We start from the raw sequence: 21824 nt of genomic DNA, 5'->3' as shown, positions 1-21824 counted from the left end.
ATAGCTGCGTTACAAACTGACCGACCCACCTCAAGTCCTTGTATGAAATTTTTTTTATTAGACAAGGTACGAAATTCACAAAATTTGGCATAGATTATTTATTATCCAGGGCAGCGCTATAACCATCAAACAAATTGTTCAAATCGGACCACTATAGCATATAGCTGGATATTAGTATTAAATTAGATAGAAATTTTCATATTTTAAGTGACACAATCCTTTTAAAATGGAAATTATGTGGTTGATGCAGCAATTTGTTTCAACCGACCTTCGCATACTTTGGGATCTTTCAGTAAACTGCATTTATGTGTTTTGTCTAGAACTTATAAATATTAACTACTAGTTTCGGTCCTAAAGATTGATTTTAGTGGAAAGAGTTCTAGAATACGTCTATTAATAATATCCTAAGTTCTGACGTAATCTCTATTAAAAATGAAAAAGGCAGATATGATGAAAATAATATACAAAAGTGTATAACTTCTAAGTACTATGTATTTACCAAAAATTAACTGTTTGTTTTTTTTTTTTTGGTACGAAAATCACAATAGGATAAAACAATTTAAAATTCTTTAATTTGAAACAGGTATATATTACCTCTTCAATATCAGCTGCTTCAACAAAGTCAGGATGTCCTTAGCGCTTTTGCATAGAAAACCTTTGGATTTTGCTACAGCACATTTTTTACTTTCATAATGTGGGATTATGATGGAAAAAACAGTCGGCAACCAAATGGTTTGAATTTTGAATCTGTGGATTCTAACAAACTTGAAATATTGTAGACGCTATCGAAAAGCTACTATAATAGTGTAAGAAAAATTCAATTCAATTGGCACGGGCTTTTCGAAATCGCTGAAGTCATCTTGTCATTCCCATCTCATTGCTTGTATGATATTTAGGAGAATATTATAGGCTTAATTAAATCTTCATAAATGGTGCGGCTCGAATTCGAGATATATGTATGTACACATATTTGCATAGCAAAGCCATCCGCGATAATTTGCTTTTTAATACCTATAACTAGAATTGGACGACATCTTCGCGATTACAAACATTACGTGATCCACACTCCCAGTCTCCTTACCGAAAATCTGCAAAAAGTTATCCGGAAGGTTTCAATAAAAATAAAACGTGGAGATATCTAGACAGATCAGTCAAAAAAATGTCCTGTTTTACTCATTGATAAAATTTTGAATAATTTAGGAAATAATAGTTATTGCTGTTATTTTGTTTAATGTTTTGTGTTTTTCTTAATATAAAATTTAAAAATAAACGAGCGCAAATCTTACCATAAATAGTTTCAGGCAATGTGACCACAACTAATTAAAAATCGATCTTATATGTATCCAGGGCAACAAAACCACTGTAGACCAGTATTATTATTAAAAACGGTCACAAAACTTGTAGGCTTTCAGAAAAATCTCTGCCATTCCTATAAATTGTAGCTGAAAATAAGAATTTCTCGATGTCGATCAATCCGGCTCCCAATCAACGGGTCGTCTCAATCAACAAGAATGAATTTATGAAATTTGGTGCGAATATACTATAGACATCCAGATATCCCAATTCGCAATGAACTTCATTCAGATATGTACATACAATTTGCTTTCTTCTCGTCTAGCATAACAACATATTACGTATAACAGACTTAGACCGACAAAGTCATAGAGCAAACACATATGTACATACATACTCGTACATATATATGCATATTAAGCTAAACTCGTAGTACCTACATTTCAAAATAGAATAAAGTGTAATTAATTACGTATCCACTCACCATCATGAATTTCTGGTCCTCGAACTGGTGATCACTGGTTCGATGTAGGATATGCATTTGTAAATAGATTTTAAATTCAAGAGCTAATTTGATGAAACTTGACAATTTCAAAAGTGTAAATAATAATTACAGGTACGAACAATATCCGCTCTTATCTTTTATGATACACTAATGGCACTATAAAAGGCAACTATATGATTATTCATATAGATAATTAAACGATGATTGCACATTACTTTTCAGAGATCACTCGGCTACTAATGAAGTAGGAATTTTAATTTGATTTTTTACAAATTACAACTGAAAACCCGGTTTATCACTTCACACTATTATCGCAGTATATCGTAGCTTTCACAAAAATTGATGTACTATGTATGTACATATGTAAATATAATAACACAAGATAATATCCATATGCGACTGGTGTTAGTTGAAACTTTAAAGCTTTAACAGTCTATATTGAAGACTTGTTCGGTTCTTATTTTTGTAAAAAGGTTTATGTACATACATAAAAGATTTATGTATTGACTTTCAGTTGCGTATTTCAATTTTGTGACATACATGTGTCTTACTTGATAATAATTTTTTTTAGCGTCCTTTTGGTGAAAAGCGAAAAAAAAACAACAAAAACAAAGCGCCACGCACTACAATGGGTTGGCGTTGAATATCAGCATCAACCCGAAAACGACATTTACCCTTGTGCAGTCAGAGACGGTAGTTTTCGACTGAAACTAAATTTTCTGTTTGGACATAAAAACCTTTAGGGTATATAGGTAAACAACTACTACTTCTGTCGCGACTGTCGTTGATGCCATAGTAGCTGTCGTGCAGAGAACACAGATGCTGTTGCGTTGCTTTCGGCTGCACTGCCTCGTTTGTTGTTTCCATATTGTTTTACTGGCCAGTAGATCTCCTTCTATGTGCAACTTCAACAATGCCAGGGGTGAACAGTTCGTAGCAAACTAACATGCAATGAGTCAGATAAGGCAGGAGAACAGTTGTCTCGCTTTCGGCCGTTTCAACAAAGTGTACAACTATAGCCGGAAAGCGCATTCGCTCTTTCGGCTGCATGCTTCTGCCTGAGGCAAAATCTCATTTGCTGAAACCATCTCTTAACATTTCCCGCCTGATGCTATTGCACATACTGTTTTTTACATATGTATATATATGTTACTTATGCCGCTAAGGATCTCTCTCTCTCGTAGCTGATAAAAGAGTATATATGTATGTAAATAAGAGAAATTCGAAAGCTCAAATAATTGAGATATATACATATATACATAGTACATCCTTCCTTTGCTGTAATAAAAGCGTTACGCGATTATATGAATAATATAATAATTATATGGATGATAAGAAATAATAATTTTCCGAAAAAAGCTATTGCCATATCATTGGTTTGTTTCAAAACAAAAAGTTGGCTAGTTGGTAATGATTCTTTTGAAATGTTCATCGTTGATTACTTGATGAGGTCGCTTTCAATTTTATTGACAACAATTCTTTCGAATAAAACATAGCAAAAGTTAATGTACATTTTTTCATTAATTAAAAAGTAAAAACTCAAAAGTAGGGAATTGTATGTTAAAAATTTTATATCTTTATATCATATCATCGTCGAAGTCCCGCTTTAAAAACTGACTGAAAGATGATAGATTAAAAATTAAACAATTTGTAAAAAATACTGACTGGATAGAGTTGCATAAAAATTATTTAAATTATTAATTGAAAAGTTTTAATGGCCAAAAATCCTTACTTTCACTTGTTCAAGAAATCTATCCGATTATTGGTAAATTCAAACTAAAATACACATGTATCTATAATAAATACATATGTATGTATGTATACAAATAATCAGCATAACGAGCTAAGTCGATGTAGTCATGTTCGTCTCTCTGTATAACTAGTCCTTAATTTTTTGAGATATCGATCTGAAATTTGCCCGAAGAAGCTGCTCATTTGTCGGAACCGCCGATATCGGACCACTATACCATATAGCTATCATAAAAACTGAACGATCAAAATCAAGTTCATGAATGGAATCTTTTGTATTTGTGATGGGTATTATAGTTTCAGTACAACCGAAGTTAACGTGTTTTCATGTTACTGTTGGTATCTCTCAGTACAGTTTTTATTTAAAAATCCTTAGCCATCAGACATAATTTAAAAAGATGGATAGTGTTATTAATAGTGTTTGGAATTTGGATTGTACATAGGCCTACACCACAACTTTAAATACTGATTGATTCATTAACTTTTATTTCTTACCGTTCAAGTGTAGATGCCCTCTCTACGTCCTCTTTTACTACAATGTCATTAAATGTCTTTCAAAATTTATTTATAATATTTATTTAAAACATAATATGACTACGCGTGGATAATGATATTTAATTTGGTTTAGAAGTAAAATTCTCTGATAACATTGTTCATTTTACCGCTAGTTATGAAGAGACAACAAATGAAAAGAAAACCGAAAGAGAAAACTTTGACAGTCTCTTTATTTGCATCTTTAACTAAGTGTTTGTGGCACAATCTATATTGGTACAAACAAAAGTTCGAGTTACTCTTCAACCATTCGAGGTTGATTTCAAGCCACGCCCAAGTTGTCGTTTTCTGTTCAAGAAGGCTGGCCGTTTGTGTTAGCTGCGGAGCGTGCTTACAGCATTTAAAACATTGAGGGCCTACGGAACTGCACACATACAGGGGAGAATCACTAATCCACTCACGGCCACGGCTACGAGTGATTTCACGCCGGCTACCGATCAATACAAACCGACCCGAACATGAGGTATATAAATATGGGTATACAGAAGTGATGCACACACACACATTTTGCTTGCCAGCCACTATGTACACAAATACTATATGTTTTCGTGTGCACTGCAGGCATAGTATTACAGCGATTTTGCCCTTAAGGGAGGTGGTGGCATTGGCTTGCGCTACTGGCGGGGCTGTAGCAATAAGCAGGCAACCTGGGCGTTGTTTTCGTTTTGTTTCACTTGTTTTGTGCGATGATTACATCTAAAACTTCATTTGCAAGCTTCATCTTCCGATTTTCGACAGCGAATCAACAGCGCATAGCTGTTGTTTTTTTCTGCAATGCGTGGACAATACGCGAACAGCCAATTGGTTTTCTTAATTTAATATATTTAATCTCGCATATTTAGATACAATAGCACTGGTCAGATATAAGACCGATTATATATATATATATATATATATATACAATATATATTATAATTCATGATCAATGATTTTGATCTCGTTTATAAAAATCCTTATTTCCATCGTATATTACAAAAATCAGAAAAAAATAACAGAAACACATGTATGTATATCTATAATGTGGGTTATATTTTAAAAAATAAGGAAACCTTCCAATTTTCTACAAATGTAATTAGAACAATATTCTTCCATGCGCACCTCTTTGACAAATTGTTTTATCATTCCTAATTTCAGTTCATTTTGCGCAAATTAGCTTGGCATAGATGTTTAATCCTCCCATTCACTTCCAAATACTGTAAATTTTGAAAATTTGGCGACATTATTGTATTGGGAGGGAATAAGAAAAACAGAACATTTTCTAATCATGAATTGAAAAGTAAAGTTTATTACTAGAAACTTGAAATCATTAAAATTTGTAATTTTGAATTGTATGTATGTATACAAGAACATTGTATTATAGTGTTACTCTAAATATCAGAATATTCGTATTCACAATGTTCGTAAATCTCATCAGTTCATCTTAAATGATATACCTCATCATTAGAGGTCGTCTCTTTAAAAACAGTCCCTTCTTTCCCTTCTTTTCTTCTAATCGTCTAATGTAAAATAATATAAAATGTTTTTTTTTAACGACATTTGGCATCCAAAAACAATGTAATCTATGCCGAATTTTGTGAAGATTCCTTAACAAATAAAAAAGTATTCCAAGCAAAGACTTGAGTTTCATCGGTAAGATTTTATACCAACTATATTCATAATGGTCCGATATCGGCGGTTCCGACAAATGAGCAACTACTTGGGGAGAAAACGTCATGTCGCGTATATATGCACAGATATGTCTAAGTCGGCTCAGCTCATCCCTCATATCATTTCTAAAGTAATATACTTATAGGGTCTACGAAATGCCGCCCATTTTCTCAGTTTTCACCACTAGAATCCTTCGAGTCGACTTTTCATCCGGATAGTTGCTTGCTTAAAGCATACCCACACCATTCGGATATTGTACGAGTATTGAATTCAACATAGCCACTTAGAGGCAACTCTCGATAAGCTCTCGCTATAGTACGTTCAGCCCTTGGGTCGTTTTAATAAAAAAAATAGTTTGCTTCAAATTCAAGCAATTCGCTAAGTTAAATAGCCTAAATGAGAATATTTGCTGGAAAAATTCAGAGTCTATTGTATAGCTAACTAAGAACATTTCGTTCATGTTTCTTTTAATTAAAATCAATTGGATTTACAACCTAACAACATTAAAAAATTTAATTTTGAAATAACATTCCCGCTAGTGGTCAAAAATGATGCTCGAGAGAGAAAGCATTGCAAATTAAAAACAGTTGGAGGTGGTAGAAATTTTAAACAATTATATTTGTTGTTTTCAAAATGTATATTTTTTGGCAGAACATTTTTTGCCTGCATATTCGAAAAGACGAGGTGGTGCTCTTTCAAATGTATAATAATGAAGTCCTTTTTACGCTACATATGCCATTCAGGCTTTCACGTAAACATATCATTATGCCCTGAACAGGATATATTTATTTTGCCACGAAGTTTGTAACACTAAAAAGTATACGTCGGAGACCCTATAGTATATATACAGCATGTAAGCATGTTAAGCTATCGATCTGAAATTTTGCCCCTGTCCTTTTCTCACTAAATAGCTGCTCATTTTTTGGAACGGGTGATATCGGACCACTATAGCATATAGTTGCCATACAAACTGAATAATCGGAAGCAAGTACTTGTATGTAAATGTTCAGATTAAATCACTATATCATATAGCTGCCATACAAATTGAACGATCGGAATCAAGTTCTTGTAATGAGCCTTTATATTTGTGAAGGGTATTATAGCTTCGGTGCAACCGAAGTTAAGTTTTTTCTTGCTTCATAATTATACATATTTTTATATAGGAATTTATACTCAAAGATACTAATGTGTTTAGGCTGGTGTAGGCAATGATCATCATCAATGTTCATCAAACTACCGCTTGCTTAACGAATTGGTATGTGTGCCAAAAATAGTCAATAAAGCGTCGGAATGGATAAAGTCAACATGCGATGGAAACGAAATATTCACAAGAGTTAACTGTAAATGGGCTGGCTGTACATGATACACGCATTTTGCGAAATTCAAATATTCAAGCTATGTTGAATGAAAATCAAGTAGGCGTCATTCTTTTAGGGGATGAAGGATACCCTTTAACACCATGGCTGACGACACCCTCTAACACCGATGGAAATAATATACAGCAGAATACATACGAAAGAGCGCTTGATAATCGAGCGTATGTTTGATCAATTAAAACAAAGGTTCCCGATTTTGCTGTCGAAAATTCGCATGGTCCCAGAGAGAATTCCTCTATAATTGGCACTTCTTTCGTACTTCATAACGTTGCTAAATTTTTAAAAGCACACATTTTCAGCCGTTAAGATAAATTGAAAACAGTGACGAGTTTAGAGTGCCCGGAATAGATACAACCAATAATTATAATTATAAATGCGAACAAAAGTGAAGAGTTATTGCTAACTATTTACCAAGTACATCCAATCAAAACAATTTGTACGTTGTGTATAATAATATTATCTTTTATTGCATATATTTTACCTGAATAAGTTAATTTTATTTATTAAACGATAACAATTTGCTTCCGAAACCTTGACCTTAATTCGTACAACTGCATTTTCCTATCATACTCCTCTTCTGCATATTTAAAAATTTTATTTGATCTTGTAAAAGGGAATGCTGCAACGCGTTGTTATCCAAATTGTTCTATTAATTCGATTATTCAAAGATAAGTATGTATAAATGTATAATTATGAGCAATTGTTTTAATTGATTTTAAATGTTTTACCGTTTTTGTTTTATGGCTTCTTAGTAGATGCAGCCGATGTCTCTGGAGTATCTGATACGTCATTGGATAATATGCTCGCGTTAACATCAGAATTTTCAGAATATTTTGGTTGAGAAACACCTATTTCAAAACCCACCTTAACATACATTTAAAAGTGTATATCTTTAATAAATTTAATATAATATTATCGCTCGATTTTATATTTGCATTTTAATGGCGTAGTGCTTGGGTTATCTATAGCATGTTTTAAATCAAGAAATAGCTTTTCAGAATATTTTAAATGAAGCGGTAGATTACCCGTTCTTTTTAAATCTGCTTTTGCCTTCAGGCTGCTTTAGGTTAGCAACTCTTTTTATTATCTGTAAGTAAAACTTTGCCAACAGAACCAAACCAAACCTACCTCGAGGTGCTGGTTATGAGTCCGTATTTGACCCAGATGGAGCATCGTCATCACCGTTCCACTCTTCTTTAATAAACATAAAAATACATCTACTTTTACTGTGTACGTATGAAAATACCATATCTACTTCGTTCAATGAATATTTTTTCAAAACTTGATCCATCGTCTTATTTTGTTTACTCACTTCGAATATCCAAACTTACTCAACAAGCTTAATTTTTAATCATACAAAGTCCTACCAAATACCCAATACTTTTACTTTGTTCCGAGATTTTACTCGAAGTAATTGCTTGTTTTTATTAATACGACCCATTGTAGCCAACGATATTTACATATTTCAGTATATACATACATATTTACATACAGTAACGCACAAATAAATCCATACAGGAACAAAAATACATATTTTGTTAATTTTCTAGAAAACGTTTATTGCTTGACGAAACTTTTTCCTCAATTATTTATTAATCATCATAAAAACCATTATTTCTTAGATTCCATTTTTTTTTGTCTTCGATAACACTTGTATATTTCAATTTATTTAAAAAAAACTAAAGGAACCTAAACAATTTTTTGTAATAGTTCAAAGTGAGTTATAATTAAAAATAAAAAACATAGTAATATTTTATTAGTTAATTAATGAACTTAATTTAAAATTGAATTTCAGTAAATACTGTTAGAATTTTTTAGTTTTTTAAGACAGTTTTAAAACGTGTTGGAATAGAATTTAATAAATTTTGGATTGTTTCAACTGCTATCAATGTATCACACATTTTCAAAAATTTTAAAATTTAGTTTTCATTACTTTACTTTTAAGAATATGCCAAAGGTTGAACTCGGTCTGGGGCTATTGTTTGTTTTGTTTAAGAGTAATTCCCATTTAATACAAATCTTTTATTATTTATATTATTATTAATATCTTGATTGAAGCTGTATATATTTATATTGTATTTCATAGTTTCTTAAATGAATAAGTTAATATTAAACATCAATTGCAAAAGCGCTTTGATTGGCAATCACTGTGAGTACAAACACCAAACTCTAAATATACTTGTATATGTACATATAAATATATATTCAAACTAGTTTTATATTTAATCTCGTTATATGTTCACATGTGAATATGTATACATATGTATTTCAAAATAAATCTTATAAGAGTAGAAGCACACTTATTACGGAGAAAAAATTACGAGAAATCACACTAATTTGAAGTTTAGCTTGGAAATACCTAATATGTATTTCTCTTTTAATAATCACGATATTAATTCCCCAATGAGCGCGGCCTGTAATCTTATCTGCGAAAATCTCATTGAATACGAACGTTCGTGTCGTTCGAGTCGATACTTTAGTGGGAGCTATGAAGGCCCGCGGTATTTCACGAGTTTAGCTGCCGGGTAAGACAACAATATACTTAAAATCGTATTAAACAGGTTCAGGTACGCACAATCGCAAAAATCCTGACAGTTTACGCCAATAAAAATGGTACTTCTGGCTATTTCGAAAATTTACCGAACCAACATACAAACATACATCTCATGTATATTATGAAGGTGCTTGAAATTTAAGTGCATGATCTCCGTATGGTAATTGTTATAAATGTATGTGCATGAATGTACAATATGTACCTATACACGTAGATTATGTGTCGGACCTACATACATATGTTTTTTTTTACGAAGGGGAAGCATCGTCATTGTGGGATTTTAATTCGAAATAAACCTCCTCTGATCAAGTGCCGATCCTCCCACATTACGTCGAGAGGATGATTGAGCAACGCTCATATGTTAGTAGTGGTCCGAATGCATTCACGAACATGTTACATTTGCTTGCCACCGCTTCTGTTGGTCTCCCTTTTCCAATGTTTAAAGCCAACCTTATTTGTATGCTCTAGTCTCTTTTGTGAGAAGCCTCGGAGCTTTTGTCGTTGCCTTCTTATATGACACCATTATAACAGTATTTATTTGGTGTGACATTTGAGCCATGTTTTCGTAAAGTATTTCGTGTAATTGCCAGAAATACAATAATTTGTGTATTCCATTTTAAGATTTTATTTGTGGGGAACTTGCTGATAATATTTTTATACTCTCGTAACCTGTTGCTACAGAGTATAATAGTTTTGTTCACCTAACGGTTGTTTGTATCACCTAAAACTAATCGAGTTAGATATAGGGTTATATATATATAAATGATCAGGATGAAGAGACGAGTTGAAATGAAATAACTTGCCATAACTAAGCTCCGCAATAAGATACAAGACTGTTATTTGGTACACAGGATCACATTAGGGAGAGGCATCTGCAGTTAAATTTTTTTTTTAAGTGGGCCTGGTCCCGCCTCTAATAAGTTTAATGTGCATATCTCCTAAGCCGCTAATGCTATTATAACAAAATTCACTGGAAGCAAATGTTTTTAGCACTTTTATTGACGGTGTGGAAATAGTTGAAATCGGGTGGCAACTCCGCCCACTCCCCATATAACGGTACTGTTAAAAACTACTAAAAGCGCGATAAATCAAGCACTAAACACGCCAGAGACATCGAACCAAAACTGTTTAAGCCCCTAAGTACTAAATATGTGGACCCCAGTGCCTATAGTTGACCTTCTACCGAAAATATCAGTCAATCCACAAAGAAATCTCAAACGAGTATACTATTTGACTTTGCGAGAGTATAAAATGTTCGGTTACATCCGAACTTAGCCCTTCCTTACTGGTTTTTGTAATTTTTATTTTCAATATTAAAAAAAATGAAAAAACGTGTACGAAAATAAGTTTCGAATATTATATTTTTTGAATATTTATACACCCTAAGTTTGCCACTATATTTATAACATGCAAAAGGAAACGTCGTATATATGTATATAAATAACACTGGTTCATAAAATTTTAACTTATTTTGTCACATGAAAACTTATATCATATTTTAAATGTACTAGGGCCACTAAACCATAATATTTGAATGAAAAAAAATGTACCCTTGAGGTTTTCTAGTAACATCAAAACATATATTTCCCTAAAAAGTGCAAACACCAGCTACATTTAGAGAAATTATGACGCAATCCTGCACTTCAATTCCCTTGATAGCGATTGTCCATTAAGGAAATGCCCTGATGGAGTCTCTCGCCTTGTTCGTCGCTCATAGCTCCCAAATTTGCCGGAAAGAAATCCAGATGAGAGTGCAGAAAATGTATATTAAAGGACCTACCATATTGCACCCAAAGCTGTATATGACATTATAAGTTCCTTTATTAAGTGTTTGTAATATTCCGGTTTATGGATTCTTGATTTTTGGAAGTCTCTTGATTTCCATCTTTAACTAAGGGATTGTGGCACAATCCATATTGGTACAAATAAAAGTTCGGGTTACTGTCCAACCATTCGAGGTTGGTTTCAAGTCACGCCTAACTCATCAACATATTTTAAATGTACTAGGGCCACTAAACAATAATATGTGAATGAAAAAAAACTAACACGGTTTTATGATAACATGTATTTTCTTAAAGAGTACAAACATCAGCTACATTTAGAGAAATTAGTGCTTAATATAGAAATAATACTATAAATCCTAAAAAATTTTAGACAACGTTCATAAAGCATTTCCAGGCGAATTTTTCTTGATCGTTCACTGTTTCTTCCAAGCTCTTATCCCTTATTAGTTGCTGTATTTGTGGTCCTACAAATATTCCTTTTTTTATTTTTGGCTCGCCTCGGCACTATATAGGGTGGGTCTGTTGGCCGAAGACAAGTCTGGATACTGGGTAGTGTGTTTGAACTTGATTGTAATTCCTTTCGTTTGAGTCAAACAAAAATAACCAAAATCTGAGATTTAAAAGTTAATTATTTGCACACATAACAAAAACTGTCGGAGTTGTTAACCGTACATATATGAGGTCAGAAATGGATATGTAGATCACAAAGTTTGTGGGACAAAAACCGTATTTACCGGTGTTATTTTTCAAGGCATCGCTACAATATTCGAAAAAATTGTTCATATCGGACTAATATAGCTTATAGCTTCCATTCAAACTGACCGAATAAAATTAGAATACAGATCTTTTAATGCGCCTTTATGCAATATCTTCGGTTAACGTTTTTTTCTTGTTTTAATTGACAGAAAACTTACGTTGGCATATATGGTGCTACTTGTAACTAAATTATGTAGGTAAACTAATTATATTATATAAATATAATACATTTGTTTCAGTTTCAAACTTTTATTTTTTACTTGGTAGTTTAGAGTCTTCGGTAGCAAAATGCTCACTAAAAAATATAACGGTTCTTATTTCCAAGAGTAATAGTACTGGCTTGGTTAAATTCCATTTACATGGATTAGTATGTATTTATGTGGTATACAACAAAATTTGAATTTCACTACAAAGGTGAAAACAAAAAAAGCACAAACTGTTAAGCTCACACTTATTAGAAATGCAAATAGACTCTCGTGAAGGTTCCATTGAAGTCTACTTACTTGCTCAGTGTACATCAGTTAATTCTAGTAATCAAAGTGATTAAATAAAATAATAACAAGTAAAGAAGAGCTAAGTTAAGGCTAAGACTAAATTTAATATATTGAGTTGATGTGGAAAACGTCAACCAGAGAATCGGAATTTATTAGGGATATGAGGTTTAGACCAAGTAATAGTATTGACCCGGTTTTTTTTATCAATTTTTACCAATATCTCATACCCAGACTAATGAAATACTTCAGGGTTTTATTAGGGTACTTCACATACCATCATCAATCATATAGAGTAAAGTCAGCCGGAGGCTCGACAATACTGATATTAGTTATATGGGCGTTAGGGTAAGATTTCGTAATTTAATACATTTTAGTCTCAAAAATGCACTGTTATGGGTAAAAACACGCTCTCTCATTTTCATTAAGATAACTCACATATTGGCAGATATATGCCGTATAAAGTCACCCGGAAGTTCAAACATCTTTATATTAGGTATATGGGGGCTAAGGGAAGTATTGACCCGATTCAACCAATTTTTGGCATACAAACATACTATTATTGGAGAAGGTTCCTCTCTGAATTTTGCTGAATTGAACTTATATATCTCACACATTGACCGATATTTCGCTAAATAGTCAACTATAGGTACTGGGGTCCATATATAATATACGGCACCTAGGGGCTTCAACAGTTTCGGTGCGATTTGGAAAACTTTTGGCCACAAGGTGGCATACTTTAAAGGCATTATTCGTGCAAAGTTTTATCTTGATACAATCATTGTTGCTTGATTTGCATAGTGGAAAGTGAAAGAATCAGATGGAATTTAAAATGGTGTTATATGGGAAATAGGCGTGGTTGTAATCCGATTTTACATATTTCCGCACTGGAATATAGCAATGTCAAGATAATATTACATACCAAATGTGGTCAAATCGGTCGAGTAGGTCCAGAGACATGGGGTTTCAACTAAATGTAGGCGGTGCCACGCCCACTGTCGAATTTTGACCACGGCTCCTTAAAAGTCTTCTCCTACCACCTCGGGAGTAAAATTCAATGTCTCTGGCGTATTTAGTCATTGATTTATCGCGCTTTAAGTAGGTTTTAATAGTACCGTTATATGGGGAGTGGGCGGGGCTATCATCAGATTTCATCCATTTTTACAGTGCCGATAGGGGGCTTAAAAGTTCTTGAGTTTGATTATTTTAGTTTGAACGGTTTGTAAGATATGTACATTAAACCCTATACAGGGCGAGATCATGCCCATTTTTAGCCCGGAGGTGCCCCTCCCATGTGCCAAATTACAGTTTTATATCTTAATTTAGTGCTTAGTTATGGCACTTTATAGATTTTCGTTTAATGTCCTTTCTTTTTTCCTATGAAACATGTGTACCAAGTTTCATTACGATATCTCAGTTCTTACGCAAGTTACAGCTTGCACAGACAGACATCCGGATTTCAACTCGACTCGTCATCCTGATCACTTATATATGTATATATAACCCTATATCTAAGTATCCCGATTAGTTTTAGGTGATACAGACAACCGTTAGGTGAACAAACTATTATACTACGTAACAACATGTTGCAAGAGTATACAAATATTATATTTAGAGCATAAGACAGTTTCATGCAAATCACAAAAATACTAAATTTTAGCTGTTCTGCAACGCAAACTATGACTACAATAATACATAGTATAATGGTTTGGTTGGCAACAGGCTGCGTTTTGGTCGCCCAGCAAAGTTATCTCAATGGGACGTGGTCAAAATGTAACGGAACATATTACTAAAGTACCGGGCAAACTTGTTAGTTTTTTTTGTGCCAAAATTTTGAACGACAACAGTTTGAGCTGCTCGATTCCGCGAAAGAAACTTTTATATATGTCCTAAAATTCATCTACTTTGTCCAGAATTTGACAAAAACGCATCAATTAGGATGAAAGTTTCTGGAATGGGGTTATATTCACTGATGTGTATTTGATAGTAGTTGCCGGTAAAAAATATAATATCTATTGAGAAATTGTATAGAATTTCGAGGAACGGAATTTGAAGCCGTCAGTAGAAAGGAATTGATTCAGTTAAATTTCAACAGGCAGTTAAATGATCCTATCCAAATCCTGAGACCTATTGGGCACATATCTAGAAGTGTTTGTTGAAGTTCTTGTATGAAATCTCTTAGAATTTCGGTGCAACCGAAATTAATGTTTTTTCTTGTTCTCCTTTATATGCATGGAGCTTTGTTATCTCCAGCAACTCTTTTATCTCCAGAAACTCTAATAGAAAGCTTCATTTGTTAAATTGTATACATACAAGTATTAAATCATCTTTTATAAAAACAAACTGAAGTTGTGAGATTAAGGGCAGCATATGAAATATACATATATATTTTAATGTTTTTGTGTGATCTGTCTATTATTTTGTCAAGTTTTATGGATTTTAACGCTATATAATCACCTCTGTAATGTTATACATATACTTATGCAATACATTTATTTTGGATTTGGACACAAGCAAGTCATGCTATACTTCCGCCCATATGAATTATAAAACCAATTTTTTCGCCTTTCGAATTTGAAAGTGACGTGTGAATGAACCGGAGTGAGAGTTTTTAATTCATTAATATCTCTTTAACTACTGAACCGATATTTTAAGCTAAACAACATAGTCGCTTCTTTCCATTATTGATTTTTTATCTACAATACATGTGTAAGTATAATGGGACTCACTTAAGTATATTTATCGAAACAAGAATTACATGTACTCGCAGCATTAAAGAACCAGGAGTTGAGGCCAGTACTTATTTTTGGCTCCTTTATTATTCACACGTTCCAGTCTAAAAAATGTGTCCATTAACATTCTATTACGCATATAAAGGTTTTTTCGACATGGGGCTTTCAAGAAGAAATAAAACGCATATATTTTAATATTATGATATAAAAACTCGTTACATGCAATATAACATCTAATTTTCATAAATAACGGCTGGTGATAGGAAAAGTATTTATTATTGCATAATATCCTTATTAGCTTAAGGAAATGAGTTGTATAGATACTATCCAATGTTGTATGACATAAAGCCATTGCGGCAAAGGAGTTCTGTTAACTGCATGCACTTAAATACCTACATACATATTATATAGATACATACACTATTGCATATACCACATATATATGTACATAAACATGTACACATGTTTGTGCCTATCGGTTTAAACATTCTTATATGCCTTATGTCTTCACATGCATATTTCCGAATCCATATTTTAATGTACATACAGTTGTGTTCACTAAAATAGCAGCACGCCATATAACTTTATTAAGCTATTCATAACAGTTGCTAAATTTAATTTACAAGCTCTCACTTTATATTGTTCTTTACTCTTAATATGCGCCGTTTTAGCGGTATATTATGTGTAAGCAAAAATTAATGGTTAAAGGTTTTTCGTAGGCAGTTAGTTGTATACGGTCATATTAAGCTCTTCATAATAATATCAGCATATACTAAATGTCTAAATTTGCAGAGTTTTGCATGAAAATACAAGAGTCCTAGTATGCTATTCCTACTAAACGATGTCGGAAGTTAGTTGACTCCATGCAGTGCCGAGGTTATAGTCCAGTCATTTAAGCTTAAATTAGGTAAGAATCTCGGAATTCAGATACCCAGCTGTAAGTCTGTAAATACTTGTATATTGACACCCTAAAAGTTGTCTCAAAACCTACATATGGTAGGGTGTACGCAACTATTAAATTTCAAGGTCAAAGGTCACAAAAATCGGTTTTTTGCGCTTTTTTTGTAAATATTCTCATTTCCTATGGGTTTTTTGCTATTGGTATTTATTATCAATATTGTAGAATACAAAATTCTCTACAAATTTTGTTTAAAAATTTTTTTCATACGGTGAACCGTTTTCGAGATAGAGGGCTTAGAGCGCGCGTTCACAGCATCACTTCAGGTCAACCGATGCCTCCGATCAAATACGCGCCATATATAGTTGATGAACTATCGATAAATCAATGATTATAAATATTTGTCAATTTTTATTAACTATTATATTTTATCATTTTTTCCTAACCTATCCACTTTTTATTCAGTATTAATTTATTTAACAACACTTACCTGCCCATGAAATTGCAGAATTGTTAATGAAAATATAGGAATTATATTTGAATTTAAACCTTATTAATATTATCAACTTCTTACATGATAAAAAAAAACTAAAAAGAATTTATTAAAAAATATCATTCAATACATTTATTTTTATTAAAAGTAAAAAAATGGAATAAAGGGTACAAAAACTACAATTTATAATTTTAATCATCTTCTTCCTCTTCATCGTCGTCTTCCGGCTGCTGGTAAATTTCAAACTGGTCTTCATTATCGTCTTCAACGACATTTGTTTCAAGTTCTTCCATGATTTCGGGGTCAAAAGTTCCATCTTCGTTAATGTCGCTCTGATATGGTACAGCATTGAGACAAGCTTGCTCATTACATTGGCCACAAGCTAAAGAGCATTGCAAGCCCGCTTTCCTGCATCCGCATCGCGAACCACAACCACTCTTGCAGTTGCAGAAAATTGTATTTAGCAAATGTTCTGGAGCAGGTGGTAAAATTGTCGTGATAGGCTCCAGAAAATCGTTTCGCATTGCCCAACCCCATACTTGGGGTTCCAAATCATGCCCTAACCAAGTTTGAACTTGATAATATACACGTTCGAAATGTTGATGAGCAGCTGCACTTGTTGGTGGAATATTTGAAAGCTGCACAGGTTTATTAAGTTTTGTAGACTAATGCATATAACGAAGATGATCGAGACTTTTCACAGATTATTATAGACTGCCAATAAGGTTTGAGTTCCACTCTCTAATAATCTCTGGGCCGAACAATTTTCTTCCTCAAATGCTGCAGCTAGTTCATCCAAATTGTTCAGTTTCTCAAAAACTTTTAAAAATGTTTTTTTTTCCTTTTTAAAAAGCGCAGAAGTTGTGTCACATCCACTTAATGCGTGCAGAAATAAAATATGTGTTTTGGAATGAGGATAATTATCAAAACTTTTAGTAGAGGATATCTCCGTTTTTACATTGCCTTTCCCAACTTTTTTAAAGAAAATTTCTTGTTCGTAAGACAGTGTACGCCCAATGAAAATGATGAGTAAATCAATATCTTGCCCTATTATTTACAAATTTACAGATTTTAAAGAAGATGCACTTAATTATTTTCTAATTAAAATGTCATTAGTGTTAATGGGAATATAATTATAGTAAGATTTAAGTTTTTCCCTTCATTATTTTTTAATTTTAGGAAACGGTGATCAGTATTATTGAATAGATAAAGATTTAAGGCATGAAGAAAATGATAAAATATAATATAATAGTTAATAAAAATTGACAAATATTTATAATCATTGATTTATCGATAGTTCATCAACTATATATGGCGCGTTTTTGATCGGAGGCACCGGTTGACCTGAAGTGATGCTGTGACCGCGCGCTCAAAGCCCTCTATCTCGAAAACGGTTCACCGTGTGAAAAAAATTTAAATAATAAATACCAATAGCAAAAAACCCATAGGAAATGAGATATTTACAAAAAAAGCGCAAAAAACCGATTTTTGTGACCTTTGACCTTGAAATTTAATAGTTGCGAACACCCTACCATATGTAGGTTGAATTAATTCCCTTATGTTTTTTTTTAATATTTAAGTTAGTGTCAATATATGCAAGACTGCTATTTTCGTAAACAACGTATATTTCGTAGTAAAATCTATAACTATATAACACACAGAACCAAAGTTAGTCGCTTTATTTTCAATTTCGTGTTGCTATTGATATGAACATAACTGTATATAGATACAAATATGCTTGTATGGCAGCAATAAAAATCCTTTTGGGTACTGGATTGTGTATCTTTTTAATCCGTTTGCTCTATTTGCGAATGCGAAAATGAAAAGAAAAAGAAAAGTTCAATCCACAACTAGTAGCCATCCTCTCGTATCTTTGTATGAACCGAAATCATATAAAAATATGTTGCTAATTTTTTAGAAATGGTAGCTTTTGCATTCTTTCGTATGATCAGTTTCAGATGCAGTTCATGCCTCAGGCTTGAATGCGATCAGCGGAAACATCTGCATCTGCTCTTTATTAATACACATGAGGCTGATTCTCCTGCTTTCACAAAATCAGGTTTGAATATTTTAAATTAAACATATGTATGTATTTATGTAATAATCCGAATACATATGTATGTATTAAAATCATGTGCTATATGCTAAAGCTTTGCTGTATATAGCGATTTAAAATAATTGTACTACTAACGTCCGATGCTTGCTATCTGTCACTCATAATGTCAAACTCATATGAAATAAAAAATAGCTCCCATTTTTGTTTTTTACTTTGAATATTTAATCAAAAGTATACTTATTGACGGTCTTTTATATTTACTGCCCACAGGCTTGTTCTGTAAGCAACTGACCGTGAAATCAGCTCCTAGAATGAGGGAATCCTCCCAATTATTGTTCTGACGAAGAGTGTGCCCACAACAAGAGATATGTATATCTATAAAGATATCCAAGCTTCTTTGAAATCATTTAAGTCTCTTAGGGTTTCAGATAGTGAAAGAATGCCTTGATTTCTTAGTAGATTTAACATCCTATTCATGATAAACCTGCAACGGGTCCTAGGACACAGTGACAACTGTGAAGCAGATGAACAAGCCAGGTCAGACGCCACCCTACAATAAACTCCGATAAAGAGGAAATATATGTATATGCCTCTGGCTACTTGTAGGTTTTTATCGAAAAACATGTTATATATAAAGCTGATACCTCGACTTGCTCAACAACGTGGCAAGAATGGAATATGACTGGGAATACCATACAACGATTATTGCAAATGCAAAGCTTTTTATAGCAAAAGCGTCGCTGCTTCTTGGAAGTTGCAAAAATAAAACTTTTTGTATTGATGAACAGGGGCATAGGGTGGTGGAGAGGACATAATAGAAAGAGAGGATTTCAGTCCCGGTGGGCCTAAAAGGCCTAGGTTCATCGACAGACCTCCACCCTACCTACCTAAATCGGTTAATACTTTTAGCATATTACTGAAATTATATTAGCGGATGTCGTTGGGCACAATATAAAAGTAAAAACTACATATGCTAAGTATTAAATAATCTTAACTTCTTTTTATAATACCCTGAACAGGGTATTTAAGCTTTTGAAAATATAGAACGTTCAACAATACAAAGAAAAACATGTAAGCACTTCTAAACAAATTAACCGTATGATTTTAAAAACGGTATAGAATCTTCTATCGTTAACATGTGCAAACCTAAAATTTAAGTTTAGGTCGATCTGTTTTCGCAATTTTGCCACTCCTTGCTGTATGAAATGAAAAAATATTTAATATTTGCACACTTACCAGATATTTCTTGGCAATTCGAAAAACATACACTACATGTTCTATTTAAATACACACGTTCTTATCTAAGGAAATAATTTTTAGACGCGAAGTTGTATTTCCGGATGTATTTACATAGTTCTGTAGTATTTGATAGTGATTTAAGCAACTGTGAATCCTGATCCACCCATAAAAGTGCGTTAACATCAGAATTTCAAAGCATGTACGTACACCCGCTTTAGTCGCCTATTCAAAGCGGATGTGCTCCAATATCAAGATTGAAGAGAATGTTATGCGTGGACGAGCATATGTAAATACATATGGATGTATGTATTGGAGTAGCACCACCTGTAGGTAGGTTTTTCACACATTTATCGGGTTTTTTATGGACTTAGACGTAAGTCCTAAGGAAACCATTAATTAAATAACTTGCATAAACTTTTCATTGTTTACATGTGCATATATGTATGTACATGTACTCGTAGATATATGCAACAGCTATGCAAAACGTCGACGTTATTTTGTGTATGTATTGGGCACTTATACATATGTACACGCTTCGCTCTCGAAAACAGCCGCAAAATGCAAACAAAAATTGCTTATCAATTACTTTCAAGTCGAGGTTAAATTTCGTGTTGACCCGTGTTATGTATGCTTTTAATTATTTTCATTTAAAACATAGTTAAAATGAGTAAAAAAAGGGTTGAATTCGGGTGTAGCCGAACACTTTATACTCTCGAAACTTGTAAGAATCAAATCTGGGAAAATATCTTCAGGTACTGATATGCATATAAGTTGTCACCTAAAGGTGGGTGCGCCGCACTCATTATCCAATTTTGACCGACTCCTATGAGGCCTTTCTGTTCTCATATAAGTAGTTATATAGAGTTATTCACTTTACGTAGTTTAGTTATATGGGGAGTTGGCGCGGTTATCACTCGATTTCACCCATTTTGACACTGTTGGGTGCCAAGCAGTGCCGAGAAAATTAAACATGATGGTAAGCGATGGATCATCTGCAATCAAATAAAGTAACAGTTTTCTTTAGTTTATATCACAAGGCTGAACTTGTAGGTCACATGGAAATTGAGAAACCTTTGCCCACGGCAACGGGACTTTTTGAAAAACAGAATTTTGAGATAATCGCGTTTAAAATTTTGGCCCGTACTTGGGTCACATGGTAGGAGCGCGCTGTTGACACCTGTAGCTTTGGCTCTAGTGTTCAAATCTTTATGAAAAAAAGAATTAATCTCAAAAGAATATACTTTGAGAAAACGCAATAAATATTTCCTATGTCAGTTTTCTCCATCGAAACGAAAAGATAGAATAGTAATTTTTTTTTTTAATTCATACACATTCTTTAAAAGCTCGGCCAAATACTTAAAACACAGGCGCCTTTAGATATGACATCAAAAAGTAGGAGTTCACTGGTTAATCGTTCTCGCTCCCACAATAGGTTTTGGGTTCTCCTACTTTTAACTCGCGTTTCGATTCAACTTTGCTTCGATACTTAAAAACTCTACCCTAAAACAATGTGCCTTACAATATATGCAACTTCCTCCCCCACACTATAAAGAACTGCTCTTTCATTTGGCAGGCATTGAGCTAAAGAACTTAGGGATTCATGTGACGTTAAAGGTTTAAGGTACGTTTTCCGAATTTGATGAATTCTGCATTTTAATACGGTTCCGTGGTATAGAATCCTTGTTATTAGATTCATTCT

The 21824-nt window shown here is 33.2% G+C and overlaps 1 protein-coding gene across 3 annotated transcripts in view; it reads right to left on the bottom strand.

Moving 5' to 3' along the window:
• Nucleotides 1–21824, bottom strand: part of TfAP-2 (transcription factor AP-2) — a 94077-nt gene that overhangs the window by 48564 nt on the left and 23689 nt on the right. The window contains exon 1 of one of the 3 annotated variants that reach the window (XM_014239791.3): nt 1778–2517. The exons of 1 other annotated variant lie outside the window; for it this stretch is intronic. In XM_014239791.3, coding sequence (XP_014095266.1) covers nt 1778–1834 — 57 coding nt within the window. In that variant the 5' untranslated portion in view covers nt 1835–2517. Of the gene's footprint in view, nt 1–1777; nt 2518–21824 lie in introns of those variants that run through there. One more of the 3 variants, XM_014239793.3, reaches the window with a different exon arrangement.

The sequence above is a fragment of the Bactrocera oleae genome, chromosome 6 (assembly GCF_042242935.1).
Source record: "Bactrocera oleae isolate idBacOlea1 chromosome 6, idBacOlea1, whole genome shotgun sequence".
Taxonomy (NCBI): Eukaryota; Metazoa; Arthropoda; class Insecta; order Diptera; family Tephritidae; genus Bactrocera; species Bactrocera oleae.
Note: the sequence above shows the minus strand (reverse complement) of the source record. Positions and strands in the feature narration are given on the sequence as shown.